This window comes from Misgurnus anguillicaudatus, chromosome 3, assembly GCF_027580225.2.
Source record: "Misgurnus anguillicaudatus chromosome 3, ASM2758022v2, whole genome shotgun sequence".
In the NCBI taxonomy this organism is placed as follows: domain Eukaryota; kingdom Metazoa; phylum Chordata; class Actinopteri; order Cypriniformes; family Cobitidae; genus Misgurnus; species Misgurnus anguillicaudatus.
The window spans coordinates 8,618,475-8,643,758 of NC_073339.2; the positions used below are offsets into that span (position 1 = coordinate 8,618,475).

The window sequence follows — 25,284 nt, forward strand, 5'->3', positions numbered from 1 at the left end:
TGTATGCGGCGCATCCACCAGCAAAGAGGAGGATATTGTAAATCACTCCGGGAAAAGAATACAAGCCGAACATCTACGTTCTGAACAAAGGTGTCGTTTAACGTCAGAAATGAGTAAAGACTAGATGAGCGGTATCATTTATCTCACGGTTTGATACGGATACAGTCATCCATGAGAAGTGACACAGTGTTTGTGTGATTGTGAGAGTCCAGTCTGATGGTCAGGGATGTGCCATGGCATCGGTTCGAGTGGCAGTACGGCTCCGGCCCATGAACAGACGGTAAGCGAGTCACATACACACAAATAAACATGTGTACGTCAATGTCGCAATGGCTACGGAGTGAATTAAACTGAAGTCTTTGTGATTCTGGCTCTGGCTCAAAAACTAGTGAGCTGCACTACTAGTTAGATAGCACTGAAACATTTAAATTATGGCTTAACAATACTAAGGATTTTTTATTATTATATATTACATTGTATTGTAATAATTATTTCTAATGTTTTATTGCATTATGCTTTAAAAAAAAGTATTATGAGGACCAAAAAGTGAATTGAGTAAAAATGAAGATATTTATAAAGACAGCTGTACTTCTTTCCAAATAAACACGAGCTCCTGGATAGTCCCACTATCTCTGGATAACTTATGACTCACTACATGGTCGTGTCGTTTACATTATGCACTTACGCACAGACGTTTAATGCGGTTTGCGAATCATAACTAGTCCAACTTCAACAAAATCCAGCGTTTAACAAACAAACACGCATGCACAACTCCACTTCTAGCCCAGATAACGTTAAACAAACGATATCTATTGTTTCCACAAGGCTGAGCTCTTTGGGAAGTTGAACATGCTTAAATTTCCCTCACAAATAAGAACACTTTTTTGTGACGTTAATTTCGTGTCAGCTGTTGTTTGATGTGTGCATGCGCTATTTCGGGACTTTCACTGTACTTGAAATTGCCCATAAAATTAAGCAAGATTGTTAAATATGAATCTTTCATGCTTGTACGAACCCTTGCGAAGTGCATTCGCCACAGAAATACTTCCAACTGCAAGACACTTTGCCTATGTTTCGCATGATGAATCCAACTCTTTAACTGTGTTAAAGGCGGGGTGCATGATTTTTGAAAAACACTTTGGAATAGTGAGTCGGGCCGAGTACCAAAACACACTTGTAGCAAATGGGTTGCGTATATGTGGGGTGGGTCTATCAAAAGAGGGTCCAGGTTCTATTGGGGTAGGGGCGTATTTGTTTAGGTGATTTCAGATGTCAACAGTGGCTTTCAGAGATCATGCACCCCACCTTTAAGTCGAAATGCATGAAATAGCTTGAGACCCCCCAACTTAAAAACATACAAAAAGTGTGTGCGTTTACTTTGGATATTCCTGCATAATTAAATAATTTTTGAATTGGAATATTCAACAGGACAGCTATATAAACATAAATGTATACATGCATGCATATATATTCTTCTTAAACCGCTCATGAAATTATCAAACCAGCGCTAGACACCTGAGAAAGTGATTTAATTTAACAGTTTGCATGTCTATAGACTTTACAGAGTGTTTGTGAATAATATATGAAATATATAAATGTAAATATTTTATTCATGCTGTATTGATTTCTTTGGACAGGGAGAAAGACCTGTCTGCCAAGTGCATCATCGAAATGGAGGGAAACAAGACAACTGTCACGAACTCAAAAGTAGGTGAAAGTGACAAATTCTGAGCTCAGACCTCGACAGATCATATTCAGATTATTTACCGTGTTGTTTCTTTAACAGTTACCAGATGGTGTGACTGGAGATTCTGTGAGAGAAAGAACGAAGACGTTCACATACGATTTCTCCTACGACTCATCGGACTCTAAAAATGCCAACTTTGTCTCGCAGGAGAGGGTCAGTAGTCTTTACATCATATATGTGACACGGCCTATGAAACCCCAGCTATAGAAATTTGTATTATTTTCTACATAAAATCAGCATTCAGTGAAAATATAACTGTGATGTATTTAATATTGAAATCAATGTGACATAATGGTGTGCTTGTAGGTGTTTAAGGATCTGGGCACTGATGTTTTGAAGGCAGCTTTTGAAGGATATAACGCCTGCGTCTTTGCCTATGGCCAGACCGGATCGGGGAAGTCACACACAATGATGGGCATGCCTGTAAGAGAACCAAGTCTGTCAGTACAGGCATACATTAGTGACCCTGCTATGTGGCAAAGCTGTTCATTTATTATTATTGAAATTGTAATAAAATTTCTCTCTACATTGTTGAATTTTATCTGCTGTAGGGTGATGTCGGGCTGATCCCACGAATCTGTGAAGGGTTATTCAGTCGGATTTTAGGCATGACTCGAAGAGATGAGGCTTCTTTTCGCACTGAGGTCAGGTAAGTTGATTCAGGACTGAAGGTCAAAGTTCAGGGTAAAGATCAAAGACAAAGGTGCAAAATATAATTGATGAAATAAATAGTGACTGCTTCAAACTGCATTTACACTTAACAGAATTTTCATGGTCAGCATCCTCATTTTGCACTTCCTGTTTTGGTTATGATGACAGTTACCTGGAGATTTACAATGAACGAGTCCGGGACTTGTTAAGGAGAAAGATGGCAAAGACGTATAACCTCAGAGTGAGAGAGCATCCAAAAGACGGACCCTATGTCGAAGGTGAGACCGGCATCAGGGGCGTTACGATACCAACAACAGTTAAGCATAAACCGTACTAACATTGCAGTCATCATTGATTTCAGACCTATCGAAGCACCTTGTCCAGAACTACAGTGATGTGGAAGAGCTGATGGAGGCGGGCAACATCAACCGTACCACGGCTAGCACAGGCATGAACGATGCCAGCAGCCGCTCGCACGCCATCTTCACCATTAACTTTACACAGGTGACTGCAGCACATTACAGAGGTGTAATGCTGCGTTCACACCAGCCGCGGTAGAGGCGTCAAGAAAATGTGCCGCGTTAACCAATCAGGAGCTTGCTCTAGTAGTGACGTGATTTCAGGAAGCGAGCAGAGTCGCAGAAGCCCCTCCCATGACGCGAATTTCCGCGTGAATGTCTTGATAACTAGAATTTCACGCGCGGCTTTCACAGCATAACAGTACACACAGGTGTGCACAGGTAATTGCAACCCGTTACACATGCACGGCAGTGCTGGCCAATATATGGAATGCAAGATTTTACCAGCAATGTCGGCAAAATACCGCAAACATTGTTGAAAATTAAGATTAATGTCCCAAAAACTGCACTAACAGTCTGTAAAATATTTTATGTTTCTACTGGGGCAAAAGAAAATCACACAAAAAAATAGTAATAATAAAAAAAATCTATATATCTATACATTTATCAAGCACTACCAAAATTTGGAAAGATATTGAGAAATTAAACTTTAGGTATATCATCCAGCCTATCACACAAGTGTGTTCAGGTGACTTCAACACATTACACAGTCATGCACAGATTTTGTTTAAATAGCAGCTTTACACAACTAAGTGTAACTCGTTTAACATGTAACACAATGCACATCTAATTCCCTTCTCCTTAGGCTAAATTTGACGCTGAAATGCCAAGCGAGACAGTCAGTAAGATTCATCTAGTTGACCTGGCAGGAAGTGAGAGGGCTGACGCCACAGGGGCCACTGGCGTTCGACTCAAAGAGGGCGGCAATATCAACAAATCACTGGTCACTCTGGGCAATGTCATCTCAGCCTTAGGTGAGTAAATGTTTGGTATGAAATAGTGTAGTGAGTTACTGGATTTGTATACTGTCAATAAAGCACAAGGATAGAGGATCTCCAAAATTATATTTAAAGGTGCAGTGTGTAATTTTTAGAAGGATCTCTTGAAAAAAAATGCAAAATAATATAAAAAATGGTTGCAATTAGCAACTTCACCACTAGATGCCGCTAAAATTCACACACTGCACCTTTAATATGGTAAAGGTCCCCCTGTGGTAAAAATCAAGTTTTTATTGTTGTTTATCTGGTATTTCATAGTTAATGTTGGGCCGATACATTGGCCAATTATGCTTGCTATGCTTCTCAATGAATTACCGGGAAATGCTGCTACATCTACTAACGCATATTTATATCTATGGTCCGAGCTGTGCGATACAGTAGAGATGGGGATAATTTGCATATTAATTTGCATATCCACGTATACTAAATGAGGCAAAGGGTGTAGAGTTAAATTTAAAGAATGAAGAAATTACTGTCACCGGAAAAACTTTTACATTTTGCTATTATGATGCACAAAGATGAGTTTTAAAGGGTCACTCCGCTTTTTTTAAAAATGTGCTCATTTTCCAGCTCCCCTAGAGTCAAACATTTGATTTTTACCGTTTTGGAATCCATTCAGCCGATCTCCGGGGTCTGGCGGTACCACTTTTAGCATAGCTTAGCATAATCCATTGAATCTGATTAGACCATTAGCATCATGCTAAAAAATAACCAAAACTTGACTCTTCTGTAGTTACATCGTGTACTAAGACTGACGGAAAATTAAAAGTTGTGATTTTCTAGGCCGATATGGTTAGGAACTGTACTCTCATTGTGGCGTGATAATCAAGGACTTTGATGCCGTAAATTGGCTGCAGGAGGTGCAATGATATTACGCAGTGCTTGAAAATAGTCCCCTGCTATTGAAATTTACCAAGGGGGCTACTTTTAAGGAATAGTCCACCCTTTTGCCATATTAAACTATGTTATTACCTCAACCTAGACAAATTAATACATACCTATCTTTTTTCAATGTGTGCACTGTACAGCGCGTTGTGAATGTGTTAGCATTTAGCCTAGCCCCATTCATTCCTATGAATATGGAATATGGATTTAATATGGCAAAAGGGTAGACTATTCCTTTAAGGCGCTGCGTAATATCCTGCAGCCGTGTTGCGGCAGCAAGGTCCTTGATCGTTGCGCCAGAATGAGAGTGTAGTCCTAGCCATGTCTGCCTGGAGAATTGCAGCTTTTGGTTTTCTGTCGATCTTAGTATACGATGTAACTACAGAAGAGTCAAGTTTTAAATAGGAAAAATATCAAAACGCTTTGGTTATTTTTGAGCGGGATGCTAATGGTCTAATCAGATTCAATGGATTATGCTAAGCTATGCTAAAAATGCTAGCGCCAGACCCGGAGACCAGCTGAATGGATTCCAAAACGGTAAAAATTAAATGTTTAACTCTAGGGGAGCTGGAAAATGAGCCTATTTTCCAAAAAGTGATAAAATTATCGATTACAGGAGGACTTTAAGTAGATACCAGAATCTTCTATAGCACAAATGAATGTCTGTTAATTGTGCTTTCATGTGTTTGTAGCTGATCTGTCACAGGAAGGATTAAACAGTCATTTGAAGAAGAAGCAGGTGTTTGTCCCATACAGAGACTCCGTGCTCACCTGGCTCCTGAAAGACAGTCTCGGAGGAAACTCCAAAACCATTATGATCGCAAGTGAGTGACGAATCAAAGACCCTCTTGACCACAGCTAGCGTGGGGTTAAAGTTAAGGTCTATAGGTGGATTTGACATATAAAATGTTTAGTGGAAGTGAGACTTCGTTTTTGTTTTTCAGCTATTTCGCCTGCAGACGTGAACTACGGCGAGACGCTTAGCACATTGCGCTACGCCAACCGCGCCAAAAACATCATCAACAAACCCACGATTAACGAAGATTCCAACGTGAGACTCATCCGAGAGCTCCGGGCCGAGATCGCTCGACTTAAAGCTCTGCTTGCACAGGGAAACCAGGTCTGAATTTAAAATAATGTAGAAGGTTATGAAAGCTATAAAATGCCATAGTCTGATTCCTATTATCTCTTTATTGATTCGGATTCACTCTTGTTTTTGTTTGTTTCAGATTGCACTACTTGATTCGCCCACAGCATTAAGTATGGAAGAAGAACTACACCATAATGAAGCCAGGGTAATCTACAACCCAAATTGTTAAAGCATTGTTTCCATAGCAACAGATATACTTTCCTCTGTATCACAGCATCCCTGTTACTGATACAGTTAACATTACCTCATCCCATGGTGTGACATTGTTGCAGGACTATCTATTTTTGACGGCACAAAAATAAATAACACACCAAGTGGGTGATTCTCACGAAAACGTGGTTTTAAAAATGTCAAACATGAAAATGTAAAAATTGCTTAAATTTACTTTTTTCCCACCAGACATTGAAAAACAAAGTCTGGAGTAAATGGGAACATTCATTTAAAAACTTTTACTTATCATTTAACACTTTTTGTAACATAATTAAAAAAATTAATCTCATTACCGCAACAGTCAGAAAACATCAACACTGACATATTTTCAAAATGACATAACAAACCTGAAAGAACATCATTTGGAGATTCTGCACATGCATTTAAAATCAAAGTATTATGCTTCTATTAATTAAATTAACATTTAATAAGCATCTGTTGCGGTAATGATAATCCAAATGTCGTGTAAGCATTCTGACAAGACAATATTTCAAATTAACTGTAAAAAAATTATCTTACCTGGTAGCCATCTTGCAGTAACTGGTCCATGTGCTTGGTCACTCAAAATCAAACTTTATTAAAATTCTGTATGTGTGCTTAAACTGTTCTCAAAAAGTGTTGCGGAGGATGAGAACATCAGGCATGGACACATCATTTTCCTAATTTTTCTTCATTATTATTATACATGAATATTCAGTAAATATTTTTTCTGTCATCTAAAGTAGTCTAGCAAAACATCCATTTATTTTTTTTCTTAATATTTTTGTGTTAATTTGATTAAATTACAACATAACGCATGTTCAAACACAGCCGGACACATTGCGGTAATGAGAATTTCAGCAGAAAATGAGATAAAATTTCCAATTATAAATTCTTATGTTGAAATCACACATTGTGCAAGGTAGAACACAGTATTGTGTTAATTCTGATGCTTTTTAATGTTACTATATTACACATTTTAAAGCTAAAATCATTAGTGCCGTGGTGTTTCAATGGTTTCGTGAGAATCACCCAAGTATGTTTGCGTGTGCTTTTCTGTGGCAGGTTTTAGAGCTGACAAAGGAGTGGACGAACAAGTGGAATGAAACTCAAAACATCCTGAAGGTTTGTGTCAGCGATAAAGAGTATCTCCACTACCCTTTAGTGTATATCTATAGTCTCTAATGTGTAAATGTGTGGGGTGCGTTGTGAAGGAAGAGACTCTGGCTCTGAGGAAGGAGGGAATCGGAGTGATCCTAGACTCTGAACTTCCTCATCTCATCGGGATCGATGATGACCTGCTGAGTACCGGCATCATTCTCTATCATTTAAAGGTAATACGTGTTTATGTAATAAATGTGTTTATGTGTTTACAGTAGTGTATTAAATGAATGTGATAGCATGTTTACAGTGGTGACCCTGAAATCCTAAGATTAGGAGCATCAAAGTTTGATTTCAATCATTGACATGACCTTACTCAGTCAATATTAAAGGTAATAAATAAATACGATTATGTTTGCAGTAGTGTGTAATACATACGATTATGTATGTTTAAAATAAAATGTGTAATGAATGCAATTATATTTGTTGTGCCGTATGTAATGGATAAATGTGATTGTTTGTTTATAGGAGGGAAGAACATATGTTGGTCGTGATGATGCTACTACTGAGCAGGACATTAGTGAGTTGAACCTGCTTTTTTATGGATCCAATGATGTAGGATATACGGTATAAATGGTTGTAATTATATACAGTTAATTTTTAGGGATGCACCAATATATTGCCCTTTAATCGGTATCGGTAGCATTTTTTACACTATCGGACATTGGCTGATTGTTTAAAAACAGACGACGATCAGGGCAGATTATATCCTGGAAATCAAAAGGGGTTGTAAAATGCATATTGCGTAGAGATGCACTGATTGAATGTTCAGTCAGCCGGTCCTTTTGTTGCCAGCGCACAAGCAATAACATCACAACTCGCAGTGGAACATCTAACATAATGTCAGTGAGCCTGACTGAGTCTGAGAGCACTTTATCTGTTTAGATTAAATGTATTAATAATTTATTTTATGATGAAAATAAAGTTTTTTATAGAAGAAAATTGGATTTTGTTGGTAGCCTAGGCGTCAATTATAGTTCTATGAAAGAAAATCAGAATCGGTAAAAATCGGTATCGGTGGGCCAGATCTACAGAGAAATGGGAATTGGCAAGGAGTGCATCTATAATATTGTGTGATTTTATTGTATTTTTTTGGGTCACAGTGACAACAGAATTGTGGTTTAGAGTAAAAAGTAGATATGCACCGATGTATCGGCCAATAATCGGTATCGGTTGATAAAAGCAAAGTTTCAAACTATCGGCCCATAGTTTAAAAATAGTTGATGGTCATGGCTGATATATCCTGTCAATCAAAAAAGAACTGGAAAATGCACTAAATTTGAGCTCTGTGTATAGAAAATGTAAAGAAACATCACTAGTTTAATGTTTAATATTAATCGTTATTATATGAATGAATAACCTTCAGAAAATCTAATCTACAAAATTTAGTTCATGCAGGTTAATATAACCACAAAACTATCGGTATTGGCAGATATCAGTCTGAATAATTGGCTATCGGTGCATCTCTATTAAAAAAGCAGAACTATCAGTATCTATCGATATCAGTAGCGACTGAATATCGGTATCGGCACAGATATTTTGTATCAGTGCATCCCTAGTCATTTTTAAAGATTAATTAATTATAAACATCTTATCATACATTTTCCAAAGGTTTTTCATTAAGCTTTTTGCGTGTTCGTTTGTAGTTCTTCATGGTTTGGGTCTGGAGAGTGAACACTGTTTGATAGAGAATCAGACTGGACGAGTGACTCTTATCCCTCTGAATGATGCTCAGTGTTCAGTCAATGGAGTTCAGGTCACAGAGCCCTGTCCACTCAACCAAGGTCCCACATTAACATTTTCACTTTTTTTCAATTAATGTTATGTTGTTTTTTCATAAATGGTAGCTTTATTTGTGGTGTGTTTTTTTCAGGAGCTGTTATTCTACTCGGCCGAACCAATATGTTCAGATTTAACCATCCCAAAGAGGCAGCAAAATTAAGAGAGAAACGAAAAGTGAGAAATTCTAATTCATTGTTAAACTGGCATCATTTATTTTATCTGTAACATAACACTGCTGTGGTTCTGCAGAGCGGCCTTCTGACCACTGGTCTGAGTTTATCCATGAGCGATCTGTCCAAATCCTGTGAAAACCTCTCCACGGTCATGCTGTATAACCCTGGGTAAGTTCATACACGTGCTAAACAAGACATGTAAGTGTGTGACGGAGTGAGAGAGAGATCTTCCTCCCTGCTTCTCTTCCTCAATCCTCCTCCATCTTTTCCCTCTCAGGAGCCTCTTCTTCCCTCCTCTCTCCACCCTACTCTCTCTCCATGCCCTCCGACACCATCGCTGGTACTCCTGGTGTTGCATTTAAACACTCACAAACTTCAGCCCTCCCGCTTAACAACTCACGAGTGCTTACCTCACAAATATTAACAATAAGGATGCATTACTTGATATATTTATAATTTATGAGTATTGGCCAATATAAATCTGGGATGAACATCATGTTGGATGTCAACAAAATACACTCACCTAAAGGATTATTAGGAACACCATACTAATACTGTGTTTGACCCCTTTTCGCCTTCAGAACTGCCTTAATTCTACGTGGCATTGATTCAACAAAGTGCTGAAAGCATTCTTTAGAAATGTTGGCTCATATTGATAGCATCTTTTTGTTGATGTAGATTTGTGGGATGCACATCCAGGGCACGAAGCTCCAGTTCCACCACATCCCAAAGATGCTCTATTGGGTTGAGATCTGGTGACTGTGGGGGCCATTTTAGTTCAGTGAATTCATTGTCATGTTCAAGAAACCAATTTGAAATGATTTGAGCTTTGTGACATGGTGCATTATCCTGCTGGAAGTAGACATCAGAGGATGGTACATGGTGGTCATAAAGGGATGGACATGGTCAGAAACAATGCTCAGGTAGGCCCTGGCATTTAAAATGATGCCCAATTGGCACTAAGGGGCCTAAAGTGTGCCAAGAAAACATCCCCCACACCATTACGCCACCACCACCAGCCTGCACAGTGATAACAAGGCATGATGGATCCATGTTCTCATTCTGTTTACGTCAAATTCTGACAGAAATCGAGACTCATCAGACCAGGCAACGTTTTTCCAGTCTTCAACTGTCCAATTTTGGTGAGCTCATGCAAATTGTAGCATCTTTTTCCCATTTGTAGTGGAGATGAGTGGTACCAGGTGGGGTCTTCTGCTGTTGTAGCCCATCCGCCTCAAGGTTGTGCGTGTTGTGGCTTTACAAATGCTTTGCTGCATACCTCGGTTGTAACGAGTGTTTATTTCAGTCAAAGTTGCTCTTCTATCAGCTTGAATCAGTCGGCTCATTCTCCTCTGACCTCTAGCATCAACAAGGCATTTTCGCCCAAAGGACTGCCGCATACTAGATATTTTTCCCTTTTCACACCATTCTTTGTTAACCCTAGAAATGGTTGTGCGTGAAAATCCCAGTAACTGAGCAGATTGTGAAATACTCAGACCGGCGCGTCTGGCACCAACAACCATGCCACAGTTAAATCAACTTTCTTTCCCATTCTGACATTCAGTTTGGAGTTCAGGAGATTGTCTTGACCAGGACCACACCCCTAAATGCATTGAAGCAACTGCCCTGTGATTGGTTGATTAGATAATTGCATTAATGAGAAATTGAACAGGTGTTCCTAATTGTCCTTTAGGTGAGTGTATATCCAAATGTTCAATATCAATGCATCCCTTAAAAAGCTACATACGCATGTTGGCTTTTGCATTGTAACATTATTCAAAGGAGTCACAGCAAAGGCCTGTTTCATGGTGATGCTCTTAGGAAATTGCGTCTGCATCACGCATGCAGAAACTCACAGACACTGGACAGTTCCGCAATGAATGACGATATACAATCACAAGCAAAAATCTACAACACCAGCTTATTTCTTTTGTAAGGCCAGTTACCTCTAAAGAAGTGAATGTAGCTCTGCAATGCTAATATTTCAATTTTCCTCAAATAAATTGAAATAAAAGACAGAGTGTGGTGTAGTTTGGTAATGTTATTCTTTCTGGATTTGTTTTGTGGCAGTCTCTTCACTGAAAAGGGACCCGTCTTTCTCAGGTAGAACATAAACGCACAACTAGTCTTCTAATGTTGTTTCTTTGTTTTTAACACAAGTCGTCGTGTTTGTGGGTTCGGTCTCTCCATTTCCCATTGTTCATTCTTGTGAGAAGTTATTTGTCCCCTGACACCTCATAACCATAACACTTTAGTTAAAGGGATAGTTGACCCAAAATGAAAATGCTGTCATTTACTCATCCTCGTGTTGAACTAAATCTGTATGAGTTTCTTAATTCTGTTAAACACAATAGAAGATATTTTGATAAATGATGGTAAGTACACAGTACCCTTTTACTTCCATAGTAGGAAAAACAAATACTATGGAAGTTAGTGGTATATTTATCATATTCTATTGTGTTCTTCACAACAAAGAAACTCATACATGGCTAGAACAACATGTGGGTGAGTAAGGGGGCGTGCACACCAAAGCGTTTAAACGCGACTGAAAACGGCAGGCGGACGCCAACTGTGGCGTGTTTGCCAGCATTTTTTCAGCAAAACGCTTCGTTTGCAATGATACTTCTCCTTTGTTTACCGGTCGTTGTATGATGCGCTGGTTGGTTGTTGTGGTATTTGTCCAGCCCCCCCTCCACTGTGATTGGACGGCTGAGTGAAAAGTGACATTGATGAGCGCTTCTGGCATTTTTGAAAAGCGCGGCGCTTCCATTGGAAACAATTGAAAACATACGCCGGCACAAAACCTTGGTGTACACGAGCCCTTAGTTATGACAAACATTTCATATTTTAAGTAAACTATCACTTTAAGTGTGTGCCTTCAACTGACTGTTTGATGGTTTTGAGTTGTGCAACCTGCAGCATGTGCTTATAGCTGCAATGCATCGACTGCCAGATTTCATGAAGTGTAGCGAGTTTGTTGTGGTGTCTGAAGTGTGTGTGTGTGTGTGTGTTAAGGGTGGAAACTAATTGTGTTTGTGTGTTCCAGACTGGAGTTTGAGAGGCAACAAAGGGAAGAACTGGAAAAACTTGAAACTAAAAGGTTTGTCATGTGACCACAAATCTAACAATCATAAAGTCATTCAAATAAACAGTAATATTTGAAGATATATTCTTGTCTTTAACTGTAACTCAGACTTTCAGTCTTCATTTTCAATCTTCATTTTGAAAATAGTAAATGCAATATCAAGATCAAGTTACTTTTGCAATGCAGGATGTGTTTTTTTTTTTTGTAAATAAAAACAAATCAGTTATTAAGCAAATAAGATAATAAAATAAGTAAATAAAAAAGTAAGTAAATAAAAAATAAGCATTTAAAACTGTCTCCTTACATGATTCACAATGGTAAGCTTTTAATAATAATTTCGAATTTAACCTGCCCCGTACAATTTGTCAGCTTGACCTCATTTTACTTTAAAAATGATAATAAACTCATGATTTACTCACCCTCAAACCGTCCAAAATGCATGTGTCCATCATTTTTCGGACGAAAGCATTTTCAGTTATTTTGTAAAATGTCCTAGATCTTCCAATTTTTTAATGTCAGAATACGGGGACCACCTCTTGACCCCCAAATATTGTGCATCCATCCTTCAAAAAAGTAATCCAAACCGCTCCATGAGGATGAACAAAGGCCTTCTGAGGGTAATTCATGCGGGTTTGTTGTAGAACTATCCATATTTAAAACTTAACTTAAACGAAAATAACTAGCTACCGTAACGCCGCCATCTTAGACACATCTTGCACATTCTTTGAGCGTGAAGGAGGTGGTCCCCATATCCTGACAAAAATTGGAAGATCTAGGACATTTTCTAAAATAACTTAAAATGTGTTTGTCTGAAAAATTATGGACATATGCATCGCAAACGTAAAGATAAGCAAGTAAAATATTGTAATTTTACATCTCAAACAAAGGTGGCGATAGAGGGGTTAAAAGTTACAGATTGCACCTTTAAATACTCTAATGGGAAACGGTTTATATTAGGGATGCACCAGTATATCGGCATGTGAACTGTATCGCAAATAAAAGCATTTTTTTCTACAATTGGACACTGGTAGATTGTTTAAATCCTGCCAATCAAAGGGGGCAGAAAAATAGATCAGAACTCGGGACAATTGTGTGATTATTCTGAATTCGCTCTGAACTTCTAGGATTTTATGACATAATACTTGGTATCAGTACATATTCCAAGTAATCGAATATTGCTATCGGCACAGAAATTTTGTATTTGTTCATCCCGACTTTATACGTATATTTAGACAATTTTTTTAAATTATTACTTTTAATTAAAAGCGAATAATTTTAAATGATAAATACAAATGAAAGCTTCTTCATCTTTCTTGATAATTTCTTATTTATTTCCGTGTTAGTTAACGGTGTAGTGTGGGTTTTTAGCGGCATCTAGTGGTGAGATTGCGAATTGCAACCAGCGCAATGAGAAGCTACGGTAGCCGCCACAGGACAAACACGTCGTTGTCTGAGAAAACGTAGTGACGAAAGCGCTCTATAGAGTAGCTACTGTAGAAACATAACGGCGACTTCCATTAATGGGACCCGCGGTGTATGTAGATAAAAACGGCTCATACTAAGGTAATAAAACAATACAGTTTATTATGTAAGGTCTTTATATGCCACTGATAATATAGTCATAGATTATATTGCATTTCTGTCAAGCGATCCTTTTAAAAGTCCCACAATGCACGTTTAATGGATGCAAAACATAACAAGAGGATATGTCTGTCATAAATTTGTTTTGCGCTTTGTTCTCTGCCTGAACACTTATGCAAAACAAATCTGTTTAAGTGGATTCAGGACCTCTCCACTGAACCCAGCCAATCACCATCTTTATGTATTTGTGGTGTTGTAGGCGGCTAATAAAGGAGATGGAAGAAAAGCAGAAGAGTGAAAAGGCGGAGCTCGAGCGCATGCAACAGGAGGTGGAGTCTCAGAGGAAAGAGTCCCAGCAGGTGCAGCTGCGCATACGCAGACAGGAGGAGAGTCTGCGCAGACGCAGTCAAGATATCGAAAGCCGCCTCAGAGACCTGATCGCTGAGAAAGAGCGATTCCAGGTCAGATCAGGAAGCAATCAAGTTTTATGATTGTTGGTTTAACCGTAATTTTAGTATGGCGTTACTGTTTAATTTAAGAATGTTATTTTGTTGCCATAAAGCTGGCTTGTCAAGACTATAAAATATTTCTCAACATTCTCAAGGATTCATAGTTTTTGTTTGACTCCTAAATTCAAAGCTGTGCTATTAAAAATCTGTCTAAAAAGACACCAATATCTCCAAACTAATTCTCAACTTTTTTTTATGTCACAAAGGTTAACAGAGACCTTTTATATGTTAATGTGTATTATACAGGAGGAGAGACACAGGGACCAGAAGGAGCAGCAGGAGGAGAAACAGAAGAGACATCAGCAGAAACAGCTGGAGGAAAAGGTGCATGAAGAGGATCTGGAGAAAGCGAAGGCTCAGGCCCAGCGAGAGCGAGCAGAACAAACCGAACTCTTCCGTGAACTGGAACGCCTTAAAAGAGAGAGAGAGGAGCAGGCTGTCAAATTACAAATAGAGCACAGGTGAGAGAATTTGGTGAAGCAAGGTAGACTAGTCTGTAAGGAGACCTCCTAATGAAAGCGTATCCAATTAAATGTCTTAAATGTCCAGACGTCTGGAAGAGCGAGAGAAGGAGCAGCTGAGCCTGGTCGGGCGTCTGGAGGAGCAGCTAAGGGAACGCAGCGAGGAGGCGGCATCCCTGCTCACGCCGGATGACGTCCGTCGCCTGGAGCAAGAGAGACGGACGCTTGCCGAGCTGAGGGAGGAGCTACTCCGAGCAAAGGAGGCACGGATTGACGGAGAGGAAGAGGGAGGGGAGGAGGCGCGGAGGAGCGCGCAGGAGCGGTATGAGCAGTTCAAGAAGGCCCAGGTGGAGGAGCTGGGTTTGCTGGAGGAGTCACTGATTCAACAAAGGGACAGGCTGGAGATAGAGGTGGCCAGTGAACAGAAGTCACTAAGTCTACTGCTTCATACACACCGGGGCAAACAGATACAGGTAGATGCCTCTTTATTTCATATTGACACCAAATGTAACTGATTCATTGTTTACAAGATGAGTCGATTATTTTGATTCAATTTTATTGATTTTTACAAAAATACATATTTTTTACAGATTCCTTGTTTATTAAATAATGAATCAGTTAATTCATGTATTCATTATTTTGTAAATATTAATAAATTAATTCATAATTTTTCCAATAATTAATCGGTAATATAAACTGATTCATTGGCTGCGTCCAAGGCAGCTGACTTGTTCCCTCGCTGCCTCATGAGGCAATGACTTCGGTGGCATGATGGCAGCTCCGGAAAACTTATTCGGACTAGAAATTCAATCAGATTTGAACGCAGATTTTGGCCTTTATTTCATAAATATAAATTAAATTGATTCATTGTTTTGAAAAGAAAATATTAACAGGTCAAACTGGTTTGTTATTTTTATAAATACTAAATAAGTGATAAAAACTGTAAATAATAAGTCAGTCAAACAGATTTGTTGTTTACAAACTTTGACAGATTCGTTATTTAAAAATTAATGTTTTGTTAAATTTCATTGTTTGAAAATAATGAAAAATGAGTAAATTCATTGTTTACCAAAAATTTGAACAGGTCCACTATTTATAAAATGATGAGTCTTTTTTTTTACAAAATAATTAATCTTTTTATTTACTGATTCACTGTTTGCAAAATAATGAATCAGTCAAGAAAATGTAGTAATTATTTTGTAAATATCAATAAAATGGATTTATTATTTTGTTTAAAAAAAATGTATATGTCACAAAACTGACTTATTATTTTAGAAACACCAAACAGTAGATAACAATATAAATTATTTTGTAAATAATAAATCAGTCAATAAAAATAATTCATTATTTTGTAAATACATTATTCATTACTTGTTTTTGAAATAAACAAATGATTCATTTTGTTTAAAATAAACCGATTAATTGTTTACAAAATTATAAGATACGTTATTTAAAAATTAATGTTTTGAAAAATGTATCAATAAATATTAATTCATTTTTGTTTAAAAAATATTAATAAATTACAAAAACTTTACTTTGATCTTATATTTTGAAAACACCAAATCAGTAGAATGAAATTATTAATTACTTTGTAAATAATAAAACAGTCAATAAAAAGAATTCATTATTTTGTAAATATATTATTCTTTACTTGTTTTTGAGAAAAACGTATGATTCATTTTGTTTAAAATAAACCGATTCATTGTTTACAAAATTTGACAGATTTGTTATTTAAAAAATAATGTTTTGTAAAATTTCATTGTCCGAAAATAATGAATCAATTTTACAAATTCATTGTTTACAAAATAACTAGGTCCACTATTTAAAAAATTATGAGTCCGTTTTACAATTTTCATGTTTTTTTACTAAATAATTAATCGTTTTATTTACTGATTCACTGTTTGCAAAATAATGAATCAGTCAAAAAAAGTATTAATTATTTTGTAAATATCAATAAAATGTGTTAATTATTTTGCTTAAAAAATATGAATATATTACTAAAACTGATTTATTATTTTGAAAACACCAAATCAGTAGAATTAAATGATTCATTATTTTGTAAATAATAAAACAGTCAATAAAAATGATTAATTATTTTGTAAATACATTATTCATTATTTGTTTTTGAAATAAACAAATCATTAATTTTGTTTGAAATAAACATATTCATTGTTTACAAAATAATTAATCTGTTTTTTTACAAATTCATTGTTTACAAATTAATGTTTTTAAATAATGAATCAGTTTTTTTCACTGATTCATTGTTTACAAATTGTTTTCACAAATGTATTGTTTACAAAATAATAACTTAGTTTGCTCTGGCTTTAATAGTGCCTCTTTCATCTCTCTGCAGGTTCACGACATGATGGAGCGTGGCTTGCAGGACGTCTCGTCTCTGAGTCAGGAGGAGGTTCTCATCCAGCAGACAGAACACAAGCTTCAGTTTAAAGAGAGACAGCTGCTCTCTCTGCGTGAGAAACATCTACCTGCCGTGTCTGAAGAGCGACAGAGAGCCAGCGAGCTGCTGGAGAGGGTGAGAGGAGGAAGAGGGTCTTCAGGGGCAGATGGAAGTGCAGAGGAAATGGACAAAGTGCTGGATGAGACGCTTTATCAGGTGGAACTCAGAGATTTAGAATAGGTATTTTTGGAAACCCAAGACCTGTCTACATCAGTCCCACTTTTTTGTTTTTGCAGGTAGAGAAGGAGCTGGAGGAGAAGGAGGAACGCTTGTCTCAGTACAGCGCGAGCGCCGAGCAGTTGCAGCAGCTCCAGCAATCGTACGAATTCACGGCCAACGTGGCCCGTCAGGAGGAGAAAGTTCGGCGGAAGGAAAAGGAGATCCTGGAGTGGAAGGAGAAACAGCAGCGGGAAGCGCTAGAGCAAGCCGTCGTTCGATTGGAGAAGAGACACTCGGCCTATCGCAGGAGCCTCAGCCTCGAACCTGAAGCCAAAGGACCCCGCAGGAGGTCCCAATCTGAACTGAGTCAAAGCACTTTCAAGTCGACAGGAACACAAGACCTGGACCAGGAGAGGTGTGTTGTTGCGTTTTGGTGAGCTGCTGAAACTGTGTTGATGTCTGCATCAATGTGTTTACTAAAAAAGTCGAGGTGGGAAGTTTTATTTTATGTCACATGAGCAATGATTTGCTAGTTAAGACTATTCGTTTAACAGGATAATCTAATTTTTTGTCTGTATTCCTCAAAAAGGTGTTTGCACATTTTTTAAAGTAAAACTAAAAGCCGTAAATCTTCAATTTTGATCCACTTTGGCACCCAAAGTGCTCTCCTTATGTATTTCTCCGGATGTTTTCAGGATGGAGAGAGAGATCGCTCAGCTGAAGCAGAGGATCAACGAAAGTGAAGGAAGTGGGCGGAGTCTAAGCGTAAGCAGCGAGGAGAAAAATGTGAACCAGTCGCCCGTCAGCCCCATACAGACCCTCCCCTCTGTAATGTCAATAGGGGATGAGAGGTACAAACCCGCATCTTCTCAACTGGCTAGTTTATCCAAATTTGCTTGTTTAAAGGGATAGTTCACCCAAAAATAAAAATGACCCCATGATTTACTTACTTTTAAGCCATCCTCAATGTATATGAATATCTTTTTTCAGACGAACACAATGGGAGTTATATTAGAAAATGTCCTGGCTGTTCCAAGCTTTATAATGGTGGTAAATGGTGCTTTTGATTTAAAGCCCAAAAAAGTCCACCCATCCTTTGCAGAAGTAATCCACACGGCTCCTGTGGGTTAATAAAGGCCTTCTGAGGAAAATCGATGCGATTTTGTTAGAAAAATATCATTATTTATAACTTAAATAACTAGCTTCCAATAATGACCAACCCACGTTCACAAGGGAGTGGCGAGACGTAGTGGGCACCGATTGCCATCAGAAGGCCTTTATTAACCCAAAGGAGCCGTGTGGATTACTTCTTTAAAGGATGGATGGATTTTTATGGGTTTCAAATCAGAAGCACCATTTACTACCATTATAAAACTTATATAAGGACATTTTCTCATATAAATCAGATTGTGTTTGTCTGAAAAAAGATAATCATATACATCGAGGATGGCTTGAGGGTGAGTAAATCATGAGGTCATTTTCATTTTTGGGTGAACTATCCCTTTAAACAGGCAAATTAAGGTCTTTATTTCAGTAAAGTGTAAGCTATTTCTGGATGTTAGAGATTTTAATCTTCCCTCGTCCCTCAGGATAAACGTATATATTGAAGAAGAGGTCCAGCGGAGACTGCAGAAACGAAATCTGCTTAACACAGAGAATAACAACACTCTCACACTATCATCAGACTCACTACAGGTATAAAACTACACCTGCAGTCATTTTTAAAGAGACAGTTCACCAAAACTGTGTGCCTTTTAATCTTTTGTTCAACACAAGGCTGGCTGTAGAGTCATACGAAGAGGAATTATTTCACTATTTAGTGGCGCTGGCATTTCAGCAGTGACACACTTCACTTTTTTAAATTCTAGTATTTTTGACATTTGTATTGTAAAAGCCCATTTTATCTACAGGAGGAGGAGCAGGATAGTGAGAATAGCTCTGTTAGATTGACAGACGTGGTAAGCACAAGCCTCAGCCAATCAGCAGCCATGATTTGCATGATTCAGCCTTAATCATCTGCATATCCATCACAATCTCTGATCTCTGTAGTCCTCAGATCATTTTTCAGATTTGGAAGAATGCCGCCTGCCCGTCAGTAGCTGCGTTTCCATTAAATATTTGAACAAATATTTTGCATTATTTTCTAAATGTCGACTGCGAAATGATTTCCATTTACTGATGTCATGCGACTTAAATGTAATTTTGTTGTCTCACGATAAGTTTTTTCATAAACCATGGTGACAACTGTGCTCGACTTCATACAGCGCCGAGCGACAGAATACCGCGAGAGCGACTCGAAAGCATACAGTCGACTGCCAAATTTTTATGTCATGCGTTTGTCGTTTTTGTGATGCCACATGAAAACGAAAACACCTCTTCTGTATTGTCCTCCAATCAAATATTCTGCACCATATTAACTCTTTCCCCGCCAGTGAGGAGTTATCTCGTCAATTGAGAGAAAACGTTTCTCTGCCAATAACGCTTCCCTGAAGTTTTTTCCCTGAAGTCTATTGTCCACTACGTGGCACTCTTACCTGGTTTATAAAAAACTTAAGCATCAGCTAATTCAACAACATTTTAAACTCCGTGTATGTTTTGATCATCGTTATGAATCTGATCTCTAACAAAAGTCATTTACAAAAATGAAATTATTTTAGCTCAAAAAATTTTATTTTTGAAGAAACCTACCATATTTAAAGGAATATTCCTTTTTCTTAAAAGAAAAATTCAGATAATTTACTCACCACCATGTCATCCAAAATGTTGATAATTTCTTCTCGACTGAACAAAGAAAGACATGTTTTTTGAGGAAAACATTGCAGGATTTTTCTCATTTTAATGGACTTTAATAGAGCCCAACATTTAATACTTAAATCAACACTTAACAGTTTTTTTAACGGAGTTTCAAATGACTATAAACGATCCCAAACGAGGCATAAGGGTCTTATCTAGCGAAACGATTGTCATTTTTCTCTATTAAAGTCCATTAAAATGAGAAAAATCCTGCAATGTTTTCCTCAAAAAACACAATCTCTTCTCGACTGAACAAAGAAAGACATCAACAACCTGGACGACATGGTGGTGAGTAAACTATCTGGATTTTTCTTTTAAGAAAAAGGAATATTCCTTTAAATATGGTAGGTTTCTTCAAAAATAAAAAGTGTTAAGCATTAAGTGTTGGGGTCTATTAAAGTCCATTAAAATTAGAAAAATCCTGCAATGTTTTCCTCAAAAAACATAATTTCTTCTCGACTGACCAAAGAAAGACATCAACATTTTGGATGACATGGTGGTGAGTAAATTATCTGTTTTTTTCTTTTAAGAAAATAGAATAAAATGTTTTTTTTCCTGTTTTGTTTGTTTGAAAGCAGAGGGTCTGTTCTTTCATTTTATATATTTGTATGTTTATATATTTATAGAAGAAAAATTTCCTGGAAGGCATTTTGTGAAACTTTTGTGAATGAGTTAAAAATAATGATTATGTGACTTTTACACACGTCGTGTGACCTGTAAATGTAAATTTTTGTGTAAAGTTTTGTGATATATTCCTGAGCATAAATTTTTTGGAGATTATAGGAGTTTATGTAAAATTGACATGTTTCCATTGGGCGCATTTTCAATTTGTGCAATTTGAAGGGTAATGGAAATGCAGCTAGTGTTTTGTGTAGATGCATTTTTACACGTCAGCCCATAGCTGCACTTTCTCTAATTGCTACCACACTGAAATGAAAAAATCACACACAAATGTCTGCCTGCTTGCCTCAAAAACTTGGCTGTTTTCATTTTTTACATTTATTTTAAGTACAATAAGTTTTAAAGTTACTTCATGTCTCTAATGAATGCAATTTTACTCTTTCAGGACAATAATAAGAAACAAAATGATTCACGCAAACTGAAATACGAGGTATGGTCATATGATGTGTTTACAGAATGCTGTTTGATTGGCAGTTCAATAAATTAAAATTTCTGACTGTAAGAAACCATTTTTCCACAGCGGCTGATGTCGATTCCTCTGGATCCGAGTCCAGATAGTCTTAAAGATCCGGTAAAAATCAGCATCCCACGTTACGTCATGTGCGGACAGGGCAAAGATGAGCACTTCGAGTTTGAAATTAAGGTTTGGTTGCATTCTGTATATAATCCCTAGTCTTTATATGTAAATGGGAAATAACAGGACGTCTGTGATGTATGAGAGATGTTTTATGTTATGTCTATTTCAGATCACCGTTTTGGAAGAAACCTGGACGGTGTTTAGAAGATACAGTCGCTTTCGGGAGATGCACAAATCTCTCAAATTAAAATATCCAGAGGTGCGACCTGCATGAACAATTTTACACATATTACATGTTGAATTTATTGCCTTAAGGAAATAAAATTATTTTTTTAAAGAATAAAAAAATATTTATGGGAAATAATATTGGAAATTTGCAAAAATTCTGTTTATGATAATTGTATTTGCTGCTTTTACTTTAGTTTTTAATACAGTAAATATGAATTTAAAGGAATAGTCTACTCATTTTCAATATTAAAATATGTTATTACCTTAACTAAGAATTGTTGATACATCCCTCTATCATCTGTGTGCGTGCACGTAATCGCTGGAGCGCGCTGCGACGCTTCGATAGCATTTAGCTTAGCCCCATTCATTCAATGGTACCATTTAGAGATAAAGTTAGAAGTGACCAAACACATCAACGTTATTCCTATTTAAGACGAGTAGTTATACGAGCAAGTTTGGTGGTACAAAATAAAACGTAGCGCTTTTCTAAGCGGATTTAAAAGAGGAACTATATTTTATGGCGTAATAGCACTTTTGTGAGTACTTCGACTCGGCGCAGTAACACCCTCCCTCTCCCATTATGAGAGTGAGAAGGGGAGCGGACTTTTCAGGCGAGTTGAAGTACTCCCAAAAGTGCTATTACGCCATAAAATATAGTTCCTCTTTTAAATCCGCTTAGAAAAGTGCTACGTTTTATTTTGTACCACCAAACTTGCTCGTATAACTACTCGTCTTAAATAGGAAAAACGTTGATGTGTTTGGTCACTTCTAACTTTATCTCTAAATGGTACCATTGAATGAATGGGGCTAAGCTAAATGCTATCGAAGCGTTGCAGCGCGCTCCAGCGCCCACGTGCACGCACACAGACGACAGAGGGATGCATCAACAACTCTCAGTCAAGGCAATAACACATCTCAACATTGAAAATGAGTAGACTATTCCTTTAAGTAACTCTATAAAATATTTCTATAATAAAAATATGATTGTCAAGAAACCTTTTTCTTTGATTTGAGTATAGTGACATCTTAAATATGTTTCTAATATGACTAAATGTTTCGCTCTAGCTCGCATCTTTGGATTTCCCTCCCAAAAAGATTTTTGGAAACAAAGACGAGAGAATGATCGCAGAACGACGAAATCAGTTAGAGGTAAATACAATCAATCCAACTATCAGTCCTGGATACATTCATCGTCACTTTTGCTGTTGCTAATGTTTTTGTCTTTTCCCAGCAATACCTGCGCAATTTTTTCCATGTGATGATGTCGTCGTCGTCTTCTCCTCTCAAGACGGACGAATCTGGACTACAAGTCTCAAAACATGCAATCTGCAGCATCTCTCCTTTCTTTAAGAAGGGGGTCTTTGACTACAGCAGCCACGGCACGGGCTGACACGCGTCTCATACGGACCCGATACAAACTCCAATAAAACGCACACGCTCGGATTTAAATGAACGTAGCTCTCTGATATTTGCACACAACAGGTTCACTCATAGATGGGTTAATCTTATGCAACGAATCTTATGCAAGAAAATTAGGTATGCATTAGTTTTGTTTTGCAATATGGTAGTATAATTCTTTCCTTTGATTTGGGGGAAATTGTCAACCTGGATGATGAAGTTGTTTCATGAGGTTTATCCATCGTTCATAAGCTCTCACTCAGGAAAGCAAAACATTATAACTTAAAAGAGATGGGGAGCAGGAAAAGCCTGAAATAGGTGTAAAAACCTGCTTAAAAAATTATATTGAGGACCATGGATGCTGTAACATTGAAGTCATGTACCTGCCATTAGTTTTGTAGTTTCCTTTTCTCTGGATTAAAACCCTTATGGTTTGATAATGTTAGGCTGTATATTCAGGCCTGTTATTAGTCTGAATACATATTATAAAATACTCGTAGTTGTAGAAATATTCACACAAAATTGTGAATAATTGTCATAATCTACTTTCAAAACTGTTACTTTCTTTGTCCATTGAAACCAAAAGATTTAATAACAATATTCTAAAAACACAGCATACGGGTTATGACATGGGTAAAAATGCCAAATTTGAATTTTTGGGTAAATATCCTTAAACTCTGCTAGTGAACTTTATAAACTACTAAGAGGTCAAAGCTCACAGGGATGAACTCTAATGGCACGTGTACCATGAGCGGACGTCTTTAAAATAACAAATGATTTTGTTTCAGATTTCACTACTATATAAATATCTTTTACTATGTCATGGCCACTAGACACACATGATTAAGCTTTTAATGTAGATTATGCTTTAATAACAGGTCAACTTGATATTGTAAAAAATAATGTTGTTGAACACTATAAAGCCATACTGTATGTATATGCAGAATGTATGTAAATGTATAGCACTATAGATATGCACTAAAATTAATGTTTATTTTTATTATTCGACTTGGGATGGAAAGGAAGATGTATACATTCTTAAAAGATTTCAATGTCATTTTCATTTCATTTTTTATTTTATTTCTGGAACTGAATGTAATTTGTTGGGAAACTGCTGTTCATATATTTTTTTTGTGTAACACAAACTGTTTAGCATCATACTGTATTCACAGTTTATTTATATTCAAAAAGATTTGTCAAACAAGCATTTGATAAAACAATTATCCTGTACATTGAATTAAAGCAGATTCAAACATGATGGGCTGATGTGAAGTATGTTTTTTTATCCTAGGACTTCTTATCGGTCTTCTGGTAATCGGTCTCAAGTTTGCTTATTTTTGACAAATCCGCAAACGAGACGTTCGCTGAGCCTCTCCTCGCTGGTTTCGCCTATAAATTCAACACAAGTCAAAATTTCTTTATCGCAATCATAACATTGGATGAATGTGATTGGTAAGAATGTAATGCATCATAGCAATGCTAAGGACCTGAGACTCGTGGGGTTTCCAGCCAATCAGGTACAGGATCTGAAAAGTAGCTGGGACTGATCCATCATCACTGCCATACATTTCTAAATGAAACAATGTTGAAGGGAGATAAACATGCATTAAAAATGAATTATTACCTTTAAAGGTGCAATGTGGGTTTTAGTGGCATCTAGTGGTGAGATTGCGAATTGCAACCAACCTCAATTTCGAAACGCAATGAGAAACTACAATAGCTGCCACAGGACAAACATGTCAAAGTGACAAAATGCAATCTGTAGAGCAGTTTGTCCGTTTAGGGCTACTGTAGAAATATGACGGCAACTTCCATGTGAGTTGACCCTTGGTGTATGTAGATTAAAATGGCTCATTCTAAGGTAATAAACATAATACCGTTTATTATGGTCTTTACACATCATTAAAGGAATAGTCTACTCATTTTCAATATTAAAATATGTTATTACCTTAACTAAGAATTGTTGATACATCCCTCTATCATCTGTGTGCGTGCACGTAAGTGCTGGAGCGCGCTGCGACACTTCGATAGCATTTAGCTTAGCCCCATTCATTCAATGGTACCATTTAGAGATAAAGTTAGAAGTGACCAAACACATCAACGTTTTTCCTATTTAAGACGAGTAGTTATACGAGCAAGTTTGGTGGTACAAAATAAAACGTAGCGCTTTTCTAAGCGGATTTAAAAGAGGAACTATATTTTATGGCGTAATAGCACTTTTGTGAGTACTTCGACTCGGCGCAGTAACACCCTCCCTCT

The 25,284-nt window shown here is 37.2% G+C and overlaps 2 protein-coding genes across 6 annotated transcripts in view; one reads left to right on the forward strand and one right to left on the reverse strand.

Moving 5' to 3' along the window:
- On the forward strand, positions 1-24,283 carry kif16ba (kinesin family member 16Ba). Of its 5 annotated transcripts, none has more exons than XM_073860835.1 (32): positions 1-280; positions 1,638-1,707; positions 1,787-1,900; positions 2,054-2,170; positions 2,299-2,396; positions 2,567-2,676; positions 2,760-2,902; positions 3,563-3,731; positions 5,333-5,464; positions 5,585-5,760; positions 5,870-5,935; positions 7,045-7,104; positions 7,194-7,313; positions 7,609-7,660; positions 8,787-8,924; positions 9,014-9,096; positions 9,172-9,263; positions 11,166-11,198; positions 12,142-12,195; positions 14,021-14,222; positions 14,517-14,731; positions 14,820-15,204; positions 17,085-17,345; positions 17,426-17,781; positions 18,044-18,199; positions 18,938-19,043; positions 19,259-19,306; positions 21,208-21,252; positions 21,343-21,465; positions 21,569-21,658; positions 22,693-22,776; positions 22,859-24,283. In XM_073860835.1, exons 1-32 carry the CDS (start codon positions 234-236, stop codon positions 23,015-23,017), a joined length of 4,104 nt encoding a protein of 1,367 aa, XP_073716936.1. In that variant the 5' UTR covers positions 1-233; the 3' UTR covers positions 23,018-24,283. The 5 variants fall into 5 exon arrangements, with proteins under 5 accessions (XP_073716936.1, XP_073716940.1, XP_073716939.1 ...); XM_073860838.1 differs by having other exon boundaries at positions 2-280; positions 17,426-17,763; XM_073860839.1 differs by lacking the exon at positions 11,166-11,198.
- The window catches only part of ndufaf5 (NADH:ubiquinone oxidoreductase complex assembly factor 5), a 4,259-nt gene continuing 3,158 nt past the window's right edge, over positions 24,184-25,284 (reverse strand). The window contains exons 10-11 of the mRNA XM_055204481.2: positions 24,513-24,595; positions 24,184-24,414 (exon numbers count right to left, since the gene is read on the reverse strand). Coding sequence (XP_055060456.1) covers positions 24,313-24,414; positions 24,513-24,595 — 185 coding nt within the window. The 3' untranslated portion in view covers positions 24,184-24,312. The remainder of the gene's footprint in view (positions 24,415-24,512; positions 24,596-25,284) is intronic.